Source organism: Triturus cristatus, chromosome 3_1, assembly GCF_964204655.1.
Source record: "Triturus cristatus chromosome 3_1, aTriCri1.1, whole genome shotgun sequence".
Lineage (NCBI taxonomy): Eukaryota > Metazoa > Chordata > Amphibia > Caudata > Salamandridae > Triturus > Triturus cristatus.
Window position 1 is genome coordinate 805,732,074 of NC_140583.1, and position 14,425 is coordinate 805,746,498.

The 14,425-nt window shown below is 44.6% G+C and overlaps 1 protein-coding gene across 1 annotated transcript in view; it reads left to right on the forward strand.

Moving 5' to 3' along the window:
- USP40 (ubiquitin specific peptidase 40) overlaps window positions 1–14,425 on the forward strand; it is a 667,009-nt gene that overhangs the window by 621,421 nt on the left and 31,163 nt on the right. The window contains exon 31 of the mRNA XM_085646205.1: window positions 1,916–2,010. Within this exon, the coding sequence (XP_085502331.1) occupies window positions 1,916–2,010 (95 nt within the window). The remainder of the gene's footprint in view (window positions 1–1,915; window positions 2,011–14,425) is intronic.

Sequence of the window (14,425 nt, forward strand, 5' to 3'; positions counted from 1 at the left end):
GTTTCCTTAAGTGAAATAAATATATATGTATATGTGTGTGTATATATAGATGTATATTCACTTAAAAAACCATAGGTTTCACACATGTTATAGTTAGCTGGACATTTCACTCGTAAAAAACCATTGAAATTCCCCCGTTATAGTTAGATCAGATAACTATAACTCCACTGCTGATGACGTCACATATTACATCACTCATGACATGGTCAGTGACATCACTCATGACATCATCCTTGTGATAGAGTGGCGGTCGCGCGAGTTATAGTTATCTGAACTAACTATAACGGGGGAATTTCAATGGTTTTTTATGAGTGAAATGTCCAGCTAACTATAACATGTGTGAAACCTATGGTTTTTTAAGTGAATTTGCAAGGTTTTTTAAATGCTAATTCCTAACTATAACGTGTGTGAAACCTATGGTTTTTTAACCCCTTCCCTGCTCATGACGGAACCGTTCCGTCATGAGCCACGGTTGGCGTGTGCTCATGACGGAACGGTTCCGTCATGACAATCCTGTCGGCGGCCGCTCCGCCTGCGCGGCGCTGTTTCCCCGCCTGTGCGGGGCGACTACGCAAATGGGCGGAGTCATGACGGAACCGTTCCGTCATGAGCACAGCTCAACTGTGGCTCATGACGGAGCGGCTCCGTCATGAGCACAGGCCCACCGCGCTGCCCCCCTGCCCCCCCCAGCGCTGCAGCGGAATGTCCGCAGCAGCGAAGGGGTTAAGTGAATTTGTAAGGTTTTTTAAATGCTAATTTATGTATGTATTATTATATTTTTTATATATTTATTTTACAATAAACTACCTATGTATATAGTTATAGATTGACTGTATCCTGTAATATGGAATGGCTCAGCTCTTTTTTTTTGAATTTGGATAAAGTTGAACAGCATAGTTAATACCTTCTATAAACTTATAAACAGTTTAAAATGTTTTTTTTTTAAGTTTTTTTCACCGTGAGCGCACCCCGCGATTTTTTGAAAAAAAAATAAAATGTTTTTTTCACCCTTCGGGGTCCTTTAAGGGACCCCCTGACACAGGCTAGGGGGTCAGGAACTCTCTACCCTGCCCCCTTTTAAAGTTCTCCACCTCTCTTTTTCACTATCACACACAAAATGGCGGCCGACACTTCCTGATTTCGACCGATTCGAATGTTGACTGACATGTATCCACCAATCAGAATTACGCTGGCGCGCACGGTGCGCGCATATAGATATTTATGTACTTTTAACTGCAATTTTCTCAGGAACTACTGAACAGAATGACACCATATATGCAAAAGGCACATGCCTGACCTGAGGACTACCTCTTTGCCAAATTTCAAGTAATTCTGTTCAGCCGTTCGGGCTGTACCTTCGACTAAATGTCCTATGGGAAAATGCATGGGGAAAACGCGTTTTGGGACCCCCCTTTTTTCTCAGCCCCCGCTTGACGAATCACCCCGAGACTTTCAGGGTAGGAGCTGAGCGGAGCGCCCCATTAGTTTTGAAAATTTCGCGAGGATTCGTCAACCGGTGCCAAAGTTATTCAAAATAGAATTTTCAGATTTCCTATGAGAACTCTGTCCTAACTATAACTATCTACTGGCGACCGCCAGTAGATAATATATATATATACACACACGTGTGTGTATATATACACACACACACACACACACACACACACGCACCCCACACACACACCCCACACACACACACACACACCCCACACACACACCCCCCACACACACCCACAGACCCAGATCTTAAGACTGTTCTTCCAGATTGACTTACCGTATAGCCTCCGGCTGATACTTTCTCATGTGTCCCTACATTCTTTCTGTGTGTTTTTTTCAACCTGTTTTTACATTCTATGTACATATTAACTCCTGTTCTATTCCTAATTTGGCAATCCTCTTACTATTTATGTTGCAGAATCTGCTACTAGATGAAAAAACAGACTTCAGCACAGCTGAAGATGATGCCGGGAAGGAGAAACTGAGAGCCCTCACTGCCACAGCACAGAGGAGGTAAGGGTGTGTGGTTTGCACAGTCAGTACTTTAAATTATGTGCTAGTGGGTGGAAACTGCCATAGATGCATCCCTTTAGCATTAAGAGAAATCAGTCATTGAAGATTTACACTGCCTCCATGAAGCATTTCCTAAATACTTTTCATGTAACGGCCCGTGAACTTAAAACCATACACCTCATTAGACCTAGTCTTGACAGTGTGAACAAGACCACAGAATGTGAAGGCAGCTGAGAACAGCTAATTAGATTGTCTTCCCTTTACCATGTTCACATTACTTAGAGTGCTACATGGTCTAGATTTGCCCATGTCCATTCATGTCTGTTGCTGCTCAGTGCCGAGCTCACAGGACCCTGTCCGAGCATCTTCCTCCTAGACTCTTGTCCATAATCTGTTCCTTCCTTGAAGGATCACACTCCACGTGTGGGTGCGTACCCTTCAGAATAGGCCAATGTACATAGGTCTTCTGACCAATTAATGACTGCTCCTTCATCCTTGCCTGAGGTCTCTGTGTTGATGAGTAAATACAAGCAGAAGTCATGCTTCCTCCTTTATGAAGAAATCGTCATGTATGCCTCCTCAGTCTATGTTGATGATTGGCAGCATTCTAGCCCTCTTATTAGCCATGGTCCCAATGATGGCTTCTCCATTGGTATTGCCCCTATCAATTACCTCTCCATCAAGGCCACAACTGCTTCATTAATATGTCCATCCATGTAGATGTCAGTCAAGCACTGTCCTTTTGTGGTAATGATCCCTCTTCAACTACAGCGGTGACCATCTGCATCACGCTCAAATCTCAACTACAGATTCACATGGAAAACTCATGTATCCAAGAAAAAGGAGCACAGTTAGGATGGAGCCAGACATGCTGGAGAGGAAGACTTGTTCACGTCTACTATGATAATGTTGGGAACCAAGGTCCCAAGATTTGGACACCCACCTGGTATCTCCAATGACCACCCCAAGCTGCAATTTGGGGATTGCCCTGGTTCCATTTTGGGATTGCCTACCTTCACGTCATCTCCTATGGTTAATGTTCTGGTGGACTTTCCTGACTTTCTCAGACGCATGTTACCATGGCCCAAACAGAATACACTAGTGGCCTCAACCTCCAGCTTCGGTTATGACTGCACATTATTATTATTATTATAATTAAATTTCTAAAGCGCTCAGCTACCCGTAGGTTTCCCTGCAACTTGTAGCATCTATCCTAATGCCGTGGTTACAGCTCTGCTACCTCATCTTCACTTTAACTGGTTGCTTCTATTCAGTGGTTAGCTTCCCCTCCACCAGTTGTCCATGCATCTTCAACAATCCGCTCCTAGATCTTCGTGTAATTGTCCAGTTGCAAATTTGATGATGATACCAAGGATTCTGACTGACGAGGATGATTCTGATGAGGAGGGCGACAACCAAAGGGAGCTAAGCTCTTGTGATAGCCAGACGCCTGGATGGGATGACTGAGTACCTCGGGAGGGAGCAGAAGATGAATCTACTTTACAGGAGTCCCCACTGGGTGATATTTCCAAGTTTAATGACCTGATTGATTTAGTATCCCCTGAAATTAACGGATTAATTCCAAATCTTGTTATGCAGTTTCACTTTCGATTTAAGAAACAAAGTCCGAGAGGTCCATCAGTTTGGCGATGCTAAGGGATATTCTGTAGGAAGAAGGCTTCTCTTCCAGGGTATACTCATCAATAGTCATAAGCACTGAATAGTCCCGCCCACGTGTGGAGATCTTGAGCATAAACAAAATATATATAGTTAGGACCTTCTTTCTATTCAAAAAGCATTTTTTCTTTTGCCAATATCTTTGGCGCCGTTTGACGAATCTTCGCAAAATTTTCAAAACTAATGGCCCACTCACTTCAGCTGTCGTGTTAAAAGTTTCACAGTGATTCATCAAGCGGAGGCCGAGAAAAAAGGGGGATCCCAAAACACGTTCTCTCCATGTTCATTTCCATTGGAAACTTTAGACACGGCTACCGCGAACTGCTGAATGGAATTACACCAAATTTGGCAAAAAGGTAGCTCTTGGTTCAGAAAGTGCCGTTTTTGTTAAATGGTGTAAATCCATTCAGTAGTTCCTGAGAAATTTAAAGATTTCTCAAATATACAACTGTGGCCGCGGAAGATCCGCAAACCCTCCCAATCTTAACCCTTCGATCTGATTGGCTGCCAACACTTCAAACCAGGAAGTGTTGGCAGCCATCTTGTGACTCAGTTGAACCAAGTCACAAGAAAAAAGGTTAGAAAAGGGGGGCAAGGTAGAAACACCCTGACCCCTTAGGCACGTTCAGGGGGTCCCACAGGGACCTCCGGGACCAAAAAATCCCATTTCTCTTCCAGGGGTATCCTCATCAAAGTCATAAGCACATGAATATTCCAGCTCATGCACGGGATGCCAGAAACACACAACATATATGTGGAAACATGAATGTGTGTATATATATATATATCTATATATCTATATATCTATATATATATATATATATATATATATATATATATATATATATATATATATATCCATATCCTACTGGCGGTCGCCAGTAGGTAGTTATAGTTAGGACCACGTTTCCATAGGAAATCCGCAACATTCTATTTTGAATAACTTTGGCGCCGGTTGACGAATCCTCGCAAATTTTCCAAAATAGGTGGGGCGCTACGCTCCGCTCCTACCCTGAAAGTCTCGGGGGGATTCGTCAAGCGGGGGCTGAGATAAAAGGGGGGTCCCAAAACGTGTTTTTCCCATGCATTTTTCCATAGGACCTTTAGACACAGCTACAGCCCGAACGGCTGAACAGAATTACTTGAAATTTGGCAGAGAGGTAGTCCTCAGGTCAAGGAAGTGCCTTTTGTAGGTTTGGTGTAAATCTGTTCAGTAGATTCAGAGAAAATAGCCTTATAAAAATATATATATATCTGAGCCAGCGTACGGTGCGCTTACCGTACGCGTACGGTGGCGTGCGCGAGCGCGATTTTGATTGGCTGTTAGATCTTAGTAAACATTCGAATCGTTCGAAACCAGGAAGCGGTGGCCGCCATTTTCTCTCTCGCTCTCTGAGTTGGGCAGCAAAAACAATGCAAAAAAATGTCTAAAGAGGCAGTTTCTTGAGATCCTAACCACCCAGTATTGATATAGGGGTCCCCAAACAACCCCCAAGCCCAAATAAAAAAAATTTAGTTTTCGGAAAATCGCCGATTACGCTTACCGTACGCGTACGGTAAAAATTTATAAAAAAAAAAATTATCCACACCCTCCCCACCCCGTGTGCAAATGGTGCCCGAAGGCCACCATTTGTGCACGGCTTATTACAGATAAGAAATAAACAAAGAATAAATTTCACAAAGATGCGCATAATATGTCCCCCATGTGCGCACGGTGCGCGAAGCGCATCGTGCGTACATGGCCCATCCCGCATAACGTGGGCACGTGCGTGCACGGCACTAACTGCGTAAAGTGAGTGCGCGAAGCGCACCGCGTGCTCACTGTGCGCGCACGGTGCGCGAAGCGCACCGTGCGCGCACGGAACGAACTGCGTTAACTGGGCGCGCACGCCACGAATGGCGTAAAGTAACTTAGCATTTAAAAAAACGTACAAATTCACTGAAAAAACCATAGGTTTCACACACGTTATAGTTAGGAATTAGCATTTAAAAAACCTTGCAAATTCACTGAAAAAACCATAGGTTTCACACATGTTATAGTTAGCTGTACATTTCACTCGTAAAAAACCAATGAAATTCCCCCGTTATAGTTAGTGCAGGCAACTATAACTCACGCGACCGCAATCTTCTGCTGATGACATATGTGTCTTTATGAAAAAAAAATATTTGTAATATATGTATAGCTAAAATTTAATGGAAGAAGACATGGGCAAATAAGTGTCTAAATACAGTATTAGCATCAGCAGAGGATTGCGGTCGCGTGAGTTATAGTTGCCTGCACTAACTATAACGGGGGAATTTCATTGGTTTGTTACGAGTGAAATGTACAGCTAACTATAACATGTGTGAAACCTATGGTTTTTTCAGTGTGTATATATATATATATATATATATATATATATACACAATTCAGCAAGTTCATCAAGAAGGAAACGTTTCGAATGTTGGCGCTCCATCAAATTTTTCAACATCTGAGAAAAGGCGATTGGATGTGTTCGGTGGTTCTCCAAGATGCGTATTTTCACATCCCAATCACACCACGACATCGCAAGTTCCTGCGGTTCATGGTGGACACAAAACATTGCCAGTTCAAAGTCTTACCCTTCGGTCTAAAGTCTGCCCTGAGGGTTTTAACGAAATGCATGGTAGCGGCAGCATTACATCGCCATGGTCTGTTCGTATATCCATACCTAGATGACTGGCTGGTGAATGGATCATCCCCCCACGTGATGCAGGAACAACTTCACATCTGCCTTGACCTCCTGCAACGCTTAGGCCTTCATTTCAACGTGAAAAAATCGTTTCTTCAACCGACCCAATCACTCCACTATATGGGCGCCACCTTAAACTCCGACCTCGGAAAAGTGTTTCCCTCGGAGGAGAGATTGTCATCAATGAGAGTCAAAGGCAACGTCATCCTCCAGTCTCATCAGCCATCATGACAAGTGAGTTCTCTGCTGAGGTCGATGGCATCTTGTATTTTTCTCATTCCCAACGCCAGATTGAGGATGAGACCATTACAACAGGATCTGGAGGACAAGTGGGACCAATCCTCTGGTCAGTGGACCGACCGGATTATCCTCTCGCCATCAGCGGAGATGTCCATTCTCTGGTGGTTACAACCACAGAATCTTCTGGTGGGAGTCCCATTCCATCAAACTCTGCCAACACAATCCCTGATCACAGATGCGTCCCTTCAGGGATGGGGAGCACATCTGAGTCATCTGCAAACTCAGGGCAGGTGGACCAACAGGGAACGGACCTATCATATCAACATGCTGGAACTGCGGGCGGTCCAAATCGATCCTAATACAAACGGACAATACAACCACCATGTATTACTTGAACAAACAAGGTGAAACACGCTCTCGCTCTCGGTCTCTAGAATCCCAGGCGATCTGGCACAGGCTGCTAGCCAGAAATCTATTGATCACAGCAGTGCACCTACCGGGAGAGCAGAACGTGCGAGCAGACTCTCTCAGTCACTTCGACGAACAAGAAGACTGGGTGCTCAACGACGAGGTGGTGGCAGACATTTTTCATCAATGGGGTCATCCCTTCATCGACCTCTTTGCGGACGATCAAAACAAAAAATGCCACGCCTTCGCATCCAGGTTTTTCTGACCAGGACGAGGGGGAATGCTCTTTTGATAGACTGGTCAGGGACATTTGCCTTTCCACCCCTTTCTCTCATTCCGAAGGTTGTGCCAAACTGATCCGATCCAGAATGACAATGATCCTCATAGCACCAGACTGGCCTCGCCAATGGTGGTATCCGGACCTGTTGCACCTTTCAGTGCGCCCGCATCGGAGACTCCCGTGCAGGCCCGGACCGCCTGACCAAAATGGGTGGGAAGATCCTGCACCCCAGCCTTCCCTCTCTCAGCTTGACAGCATGGCTCCTGAAGTCCTGCAGTACGGACATTTGAACCACCCTCAAGATTGCATGGACATTTTGCAGGAGTCAAAAAGACCTTCCACGAGGGCCTCATACTCCTTTAAATGGAAAAGGTTTTACTTGTGGTTTGTCCATAATGGGTGAAATCCAATTCACGGGCAAGAAGAGGTAATCTTGCCCTATCTGCTCTATTAGGCCAAATCTGGTTTGAAGTATACATCCATCAAAGTGCAATTGGCTGCCATCACGGCAAATAGAAAATCGCCTAACAAGCCTTCGTTTTTTCAACTTCAGGTGGTCAAGGATTTCCTACAGGGGTTGAAGAAGGTGTATCCTCCTGTCCGACCTCCTTCTCCACCTTGGGAGTTGAATCTAGTCTTGTCCAAATTGATGGGTCCTCCCTTCAAACCCATTCATAAGGCCAAATTACAACACCTTATATGGAAAGTAGCGTTTCTAGTGGCTATTACATCAGCACGCAGAGTGAGTGAAATCCAAGCACTCTGTTCTAAGGAACCGTATACGGTTTTCCATCATAATAGTGGTTATGCGAACTCACCCTTCCTTCCTGCCCAAAGTAGTGTCTGATTTCCATGTAAATCAGACGATTTCTCTTCCCTCTTTCTTTCCCAATCTTGCTACACCAGCAGAAAGGTCTCTTCATTCATTAGACCTCAAGAGGGTTCTCAAAATCTATTTGGAAGGAACAAAGTCCATTAGAAAGGCTGAGCAATTGTTTGTAAACTACGGCTCTGTTAGAACAGGCTTTCCAGCTTCTAAAAGATCCATTTCAAGATGGATAGTGTCTTGTATAAAGTTGGCCTACCAAATAGCGAACAAGCCTTTTGTTAGCCTCCCCTAAAGCTCATTCTACTAGGGGCAAGGCTGCTACGGTTGCATTCTTACACGATGTACCGATGGCTGAGATTTGCAAGGCTGCAACTTGGAAATCGGTCCATACATTTACCAGGCATTACTGTCTGTATTCTGACTCCAGAGTGGATACCCAAGTAGGCCAGGCCTCCTTGAGGAATCTGTTCCAATGTTAACTTGTTTTGGAGTCTTTATATGCTTTCTGTTTACTATGTATCTTGATTGTGCTATGGTTACTTGCCCGCAGGATGAGGGGATGGGCTTGCTATTCTATTCATGTGCTTATGACTATTGATGAGGATCCCCTGGAAGAGAAGGATAAGTTACTTACCTGTAATCGTAGTTCTCTTCCAGGGGTATCTTCATCTAAGTCATAAGCAACCCACCCGCTTCCCCGGGCAAGTGAACAAGATACACATCAACTCTTTGTGCTATGGTCTGCGGATCTCCGCAAAGAACAACTGACCTAACTGTCACCCCTGAGGCATGATGGGAAGCTAGGGGTCATGGCTGCCTTAAAGGCACGGTGCCAGTTTATCTGTGTTTTTCTGTGGGTTAGCTTTTCAGCTTTCTACAGTAAGGTTTTTCTGCAATGCAGCCTATGTGCTGACAATGTTTTTCTCATTCTTCCTTATAAGATGGTGATTTCTGCTGTTTATGAAAGCAGTTTTAGGTCTCGCGCCTAGCGTTGCAGTGCGTATCACTGCTCGCGCAGTGCAAGACCTCATGTAGGGTGTTCTGAAAGCTAACCACACGCTTGTGCGTGTGGTTTTGCTTTCGCTGCCTGCAATTGGCTTTAGCGTGTTTTTTTTTTTTTAATAAGGTACGCAATTGGGCAAGTCCTGCCTTTGCTCCGCCCATTCCCATCGGTGTCTATTACACGTAGCAGCACGTGTTCGCCTCGCTGCCGCGCTCCCTCGCCCCCGCTCCTCTGTGGTGCGCGTTCACCACTGGTCTTACTCTTACTCTCATCTCCACATTTTCTACTATCCTACTTTTACCTTTACAAGTTTTACTTTATCGGCCTGTCTTTCTCTCCAGTTTCTCTTTTACCTCCACATCGGGCCTTTGTCACATCCATCTTCCACAGTGTGAACCGGCTTCCCCGACGGCCACTATTTGAGGCGCTGAGCTCCAGGCGCTGCAGTCTCTCTTACAATGGTGAGGCGCAGTCTAGAGGTCTCTGCTACGCCAGGAAAGGGCTGAATATTCTGGTGTTCGAAGTTGCGGAGTCTCTTGTGAATGCGTGAGTTTCCCAGTAGTCTGTGTTTCTTGTGGGAAAGGACAGTTCCTTTGGCGTGTGAAGCTCTGCAGTGTCTTGTGGATGAGTGTGTAAAATGGTGCCCTAGGCAGTCTCTGCTGAGTGTGTAAACCACAGTTCCGGTGGTGTCTGAACTTCTGCAGTCTCGTAAGAAGGGGTTAAACGGTGCCCTAGAAGTCTCTTCTCATTGTGCAAAAGACCATGGTGCCTGGAGCTCTGCTGTCTCTTAAGAAGGGGTTAAATGGTACCCTGGTAGTCTCTTCTGATTGTGTGAAACACAGTTCCTGTGGTGCTTACGTTCTGAAGTCTCTTAAGAATGGGGTAAATGGTGCCCTAGTAGTCTCTTCTGATTGTGTAAAAGACAGTTCCTATGGCGTCTGAAGCTCCGGTGTCTCTTAAGAATGGGGTAAATGGTGCTCTAGCAGTCTTTGCTGATTGTGTAAAAGACAGTTCCTATGGTGTCTGAAGCTCTGCAGTCTCTATAGGTTGGATTAAATGGTAGCCTAGCCATCTCTAGTTAGTGTGCAAAATGCAGTTCCTTCGGTGTTTGAAGCATGCCGTCTCTTAAGAAGGGGTAAAATGGTGCTCTAGCAGTCTCTTCTGAGAGTGCAAAAGATCATGGTGTCTGAAGCTCTGCAGTCTCTAGAGCATGAGTTAAATTGTGCCCTAGCCGTCTTTAGTTAGTGTGTAAAAGGCATTTCTTTGGGTGTTTGAAGCTCTGCGGCGTCTTGTTAATGAATGTGTGCCACGGTGCCCTAGCAGTCCCTGCTGATTGTGACAAAAGAGAGTTCCTCTGATATTTTCAGTTCTGCGCTCTTTGTGAATGAGTTGTGAAGCGTTCTCTCCCTCTTTTGAAAAGAGCACTTCCTCCCACACTTGCAGATCTGCACTCCCGGGTAAGGAGGTAGTATTGTGGGCGGTTCAGCTATAATCCGATTTGTGGCAATTGTTGTCTATTTTGCTGTTTGCAACACCCTCAGTCTCTTGTGCCCAGCGGCATCAGTCTTTCCATAATCTTTTCAAGTTTTTGCCTGTATATCTACATCACTCAAATGTTTTGCTTCCATTCAGTGCCCTTCTCATGTCTATCTCTCCTTCTCACTGTTTCATCACTTTACCTTTCATTCCATCTCTTCTTCTTTCACTATCAGTACCACTGACTTTTGAATCAACATGTCTTCCTCCGACTTTCACTACTGTCTTCTCATTACCTTTTTTCTTACTCTTACTCAAATCTCCACATCTTCCACTATCATAATTGCTTTTACTTTTGGCAGATTTACTTTATTGCCCTATCTTGCTCTCTAGTTTCTCTTTTACCTCTGCGTCATCGATTTCTTCCTGTTTTATGTTGATTTTCAAACTTACCACTATTGCCCTGTGATGCCATCAGTTTTACTCTTGACTTAGTCTCTTCTGTTTTTTTGCCTGTACATCTACATCATTAATTTGTTTTCTTATCTCTCAAGATTTGCCTCTAACCACCAATTCTACCACTTTTATTTTGTCAGGCCTCTTTGTCATCCACTGCTATCTTTCCTAGTTTCCCATCCACCTCAAATATCTTATTCTCATCCGTTTTTTGCAACCTGCATATCTTGAACTCTCATCTCTGTCCCATGCTGTCTTCAACCTTCATCTGCACCTTTGACATAATTTACATCTAATTAGATTTCCTTTGTCCTTCATCTTTACTCTTCTCATTTGCTCACCATCATAGTTCAGTGTCTATTTAACCTCCAACAAATAACACATATTATTTTCATCTTCTTTTCTCTCCATAGTTCTTCAAGTTTTCCACCTACTTCCACTTTTTTCTCTCCTACTCTCTAACCACTGTCTCTTCCTAATTCTCTCCATTCTACCATACTCCAATTTCTGTCTTTCTCTATCAGTTGACAGTTTAATAGTTCCCCCTTTGAATATTCCTACATTTTAAGCCTTTAAGCATTTTTAGGTCAAGCCTGGGCAGCTCATGTGCTGCTGCGAGGCATGCAGTAGTGAAGTATGTCTTTGAAGCCCCACCCACTCTCTGCCCAGATTTTTAATTAGCTTGTGTCATTGTCCTTTGTAAACGCTGGCTTCCGAGTCATAATTAGGCTTGTTAGTCCCTCCTTGGTACCGCCTTGTCTGCATTTGTAACCTTCCATGGCGACTGGCCCTTTTACTTCTTTTGCGACACAGTATATCTTATTTCGTTTGTAAGCACTATTTTCTTTAATGAGTTTCTCTTACTGCAGGCACAACATGCTTTCCTCCCCATGCGCGCTTTCACTTTCAAGCAGCCCAGGACAATGGCAGCTGCTTCTTTGAAATGAAATAGGTCTCACATTTACAAGAGTTTGAACTATTGCCATTGTAAATGACAATAGCTTAAACTCTTGTAAATGCGAGACCTATTGCATTGCAAATGCTTGTTCAAATGTGAATTTTCTCCCTGCTTTTATTGGAATGTATTTATATACAGGGGAATTTCTTACAACATTGTTCAGCATTGCTATGGAAGGCTGCATTGTGTTTTTATATATATATATATATATGAGCTACATATGCTTCCACATATGTTGTGTTTTTCTGGGGTCCCGCTCATGGGCGGGAATATTCATGTGCTTATGACTTTGATGAGGTTACCCCTGGAAGAGAACTAGGATTACAGGTAAGTAACTTATCCTTCTCAGCAATCCAGTTGTGTGGGGCTTACTAGAGGTAACATGAGGGCTAGTAGGCCCCCAGGGCCCCTCAAGAGGCAAGGGGACTTCATCCCCCAACCAAGAGCGCACCAGGAGGAGTGTTTGCAGAGTAGTGGAGAAAGGGGGCATGGCCTCTGTCCACCTCTCAGCAATCCCACTGTGTGGGGCTTACTTGAGGTAACAGGTAGGCTAGTTGGCTCCTAAGCACCCCCAGCAGCCATGGGGACGTCAATCTTCATCTAAGAGCGTGCCAAGGAGCGCGTTTGCAGAGTGATGGGCAAAGGGGGCGTGACCTGCTATGAGAAATTAGCAATCCTGCTGTGGGACTAACTGGAGGTAATAGGAGGGGTAGTTGGCCCACCAGGACGTCCTTTGGGGCCAACTACCCCTCCTGTTACCTCCAGTAAGTCCCACACAGTGGGATTGCTGAAAGGTCTTCAGAGGCTATGCCCCCTTTCTCCACCACTCTTCAAACGTGCCTCTTGGCACACTACTGGTTGGGGGATGAAGTCCGCTTTACTCCTGAGGGACTTTGGGGGCCATGAAGCCCTCCTAGTACCTCCTGTAAGTCCTAGGCAGCGGAATTCCTGAGCGCTGGTTGGAGGCCCAGCCCCCTTTCTCCACCACTTTGTAAACGTGACTAGTAGTTAAACAAGTATTTGCAATGCAATAGGACTCCCCATTTGCGAGAGTTGGAGCTATTGGCGTTGTAAAGGTAAACGTTTTTTAGTAATGTTTTTTGGAGTGGAGTCGATGTACGTTGTGTGTAGTGGGGTTATGTGGTATGTTCAGTGAAATTATGTGGATAGAAAGTATGAGGTATTTAGAGTATAGGAATTATGTGGAATGGGATTATGTGTTATGGAGAGTAATTATGTGGTATGGTAGTCTGTGTTGTGCTAAACTCTGGTTTAGTCTTCCTCATTTCCATAGAAGCTAAACTATAAACTCAAAAACACACAAAAAAGAAGCAACCACAGAGGAGCACTTCTGGACCTAGTCAGAGGTATGAGGAGGGCCACTAGAATTATGTGACTGTTCGGCCGCGCCGATTTTCACATAATTATACATTTGCCACATAATCCATCATCTGCAGAATGTAGATTTGAACAAACTAGCTGAAACGGTTCAAATATTACCAAAAATGCAGCGACCTGTGTTACAACGTGGTGGAAGACCCTTGGCAAAGCTGGAATGGTCATGGGTTACTTATTGCTAAATGTGGGTGTTAAATTGGGGCTAATGGTGCACAGACCTCTCCTTCCTTTTTTCTGCATTTCTCTTGCTTCTTTCTGCACCTTTCTTGCCTCTGTACCCTTCTTGCCTCTTTCTGCACATCTCTTGCTTCTTTCTGTGCTTCTTTTGCTTCTTTCTGTGCTTCTTTTGCTTCTTTCTGTACCTTTCTTGCCTCTTTCTGCAGTTTTCTTGCTTCTTTACGCTCCTTTCTTCCTCCTTCTGCAGTTTTCTTGCTTCTTTACGCTCCTTTCTTACTCCTTCTGCAGTTTTCTTGCTTCTTTCCGCTCCTTTCTTCCTCCTTCTGCACCACTCTTGCTTCTTTCCGCTCCTTTCTTCCTCCTTCTGCACCACTCTTGCTTCTTTCCGCTCCTTTCTTCCTCTTTCTGCACCCCTCTTGCCTCTTTCTGCACCCCTGATGCTTCTTTCTGCACCCCTGTTGCTTCTTTCTGTACTTATCTTCCCACTTTCTGCATCCGTCTTGCCTCTTTCTGCACCTCTGTTGGTTCTTTCTGCACTTCTCTTGCCTCTTTCTGCACCTCTCTTGCCTCTTTCCTCACTTCTCTTGCCTCTTTCAGCAACTCTGCTTCTTTCTGCACATTTCTTACTCTTTCTGCACATTTCTTACTCTTTCTGCACCACTTTGTTTTTTGCTGTACTTCTCTTGCCTCTTTCTCTACTTCTCTTGCCTCTTTCTCTACTTCTCTTGCCTCTTTCTCTACTTCTCTTTTCTCTTTCTGTACTCAAATGGGAAGTGCAAGCTGTCAAATTAAAGGTCTGTAT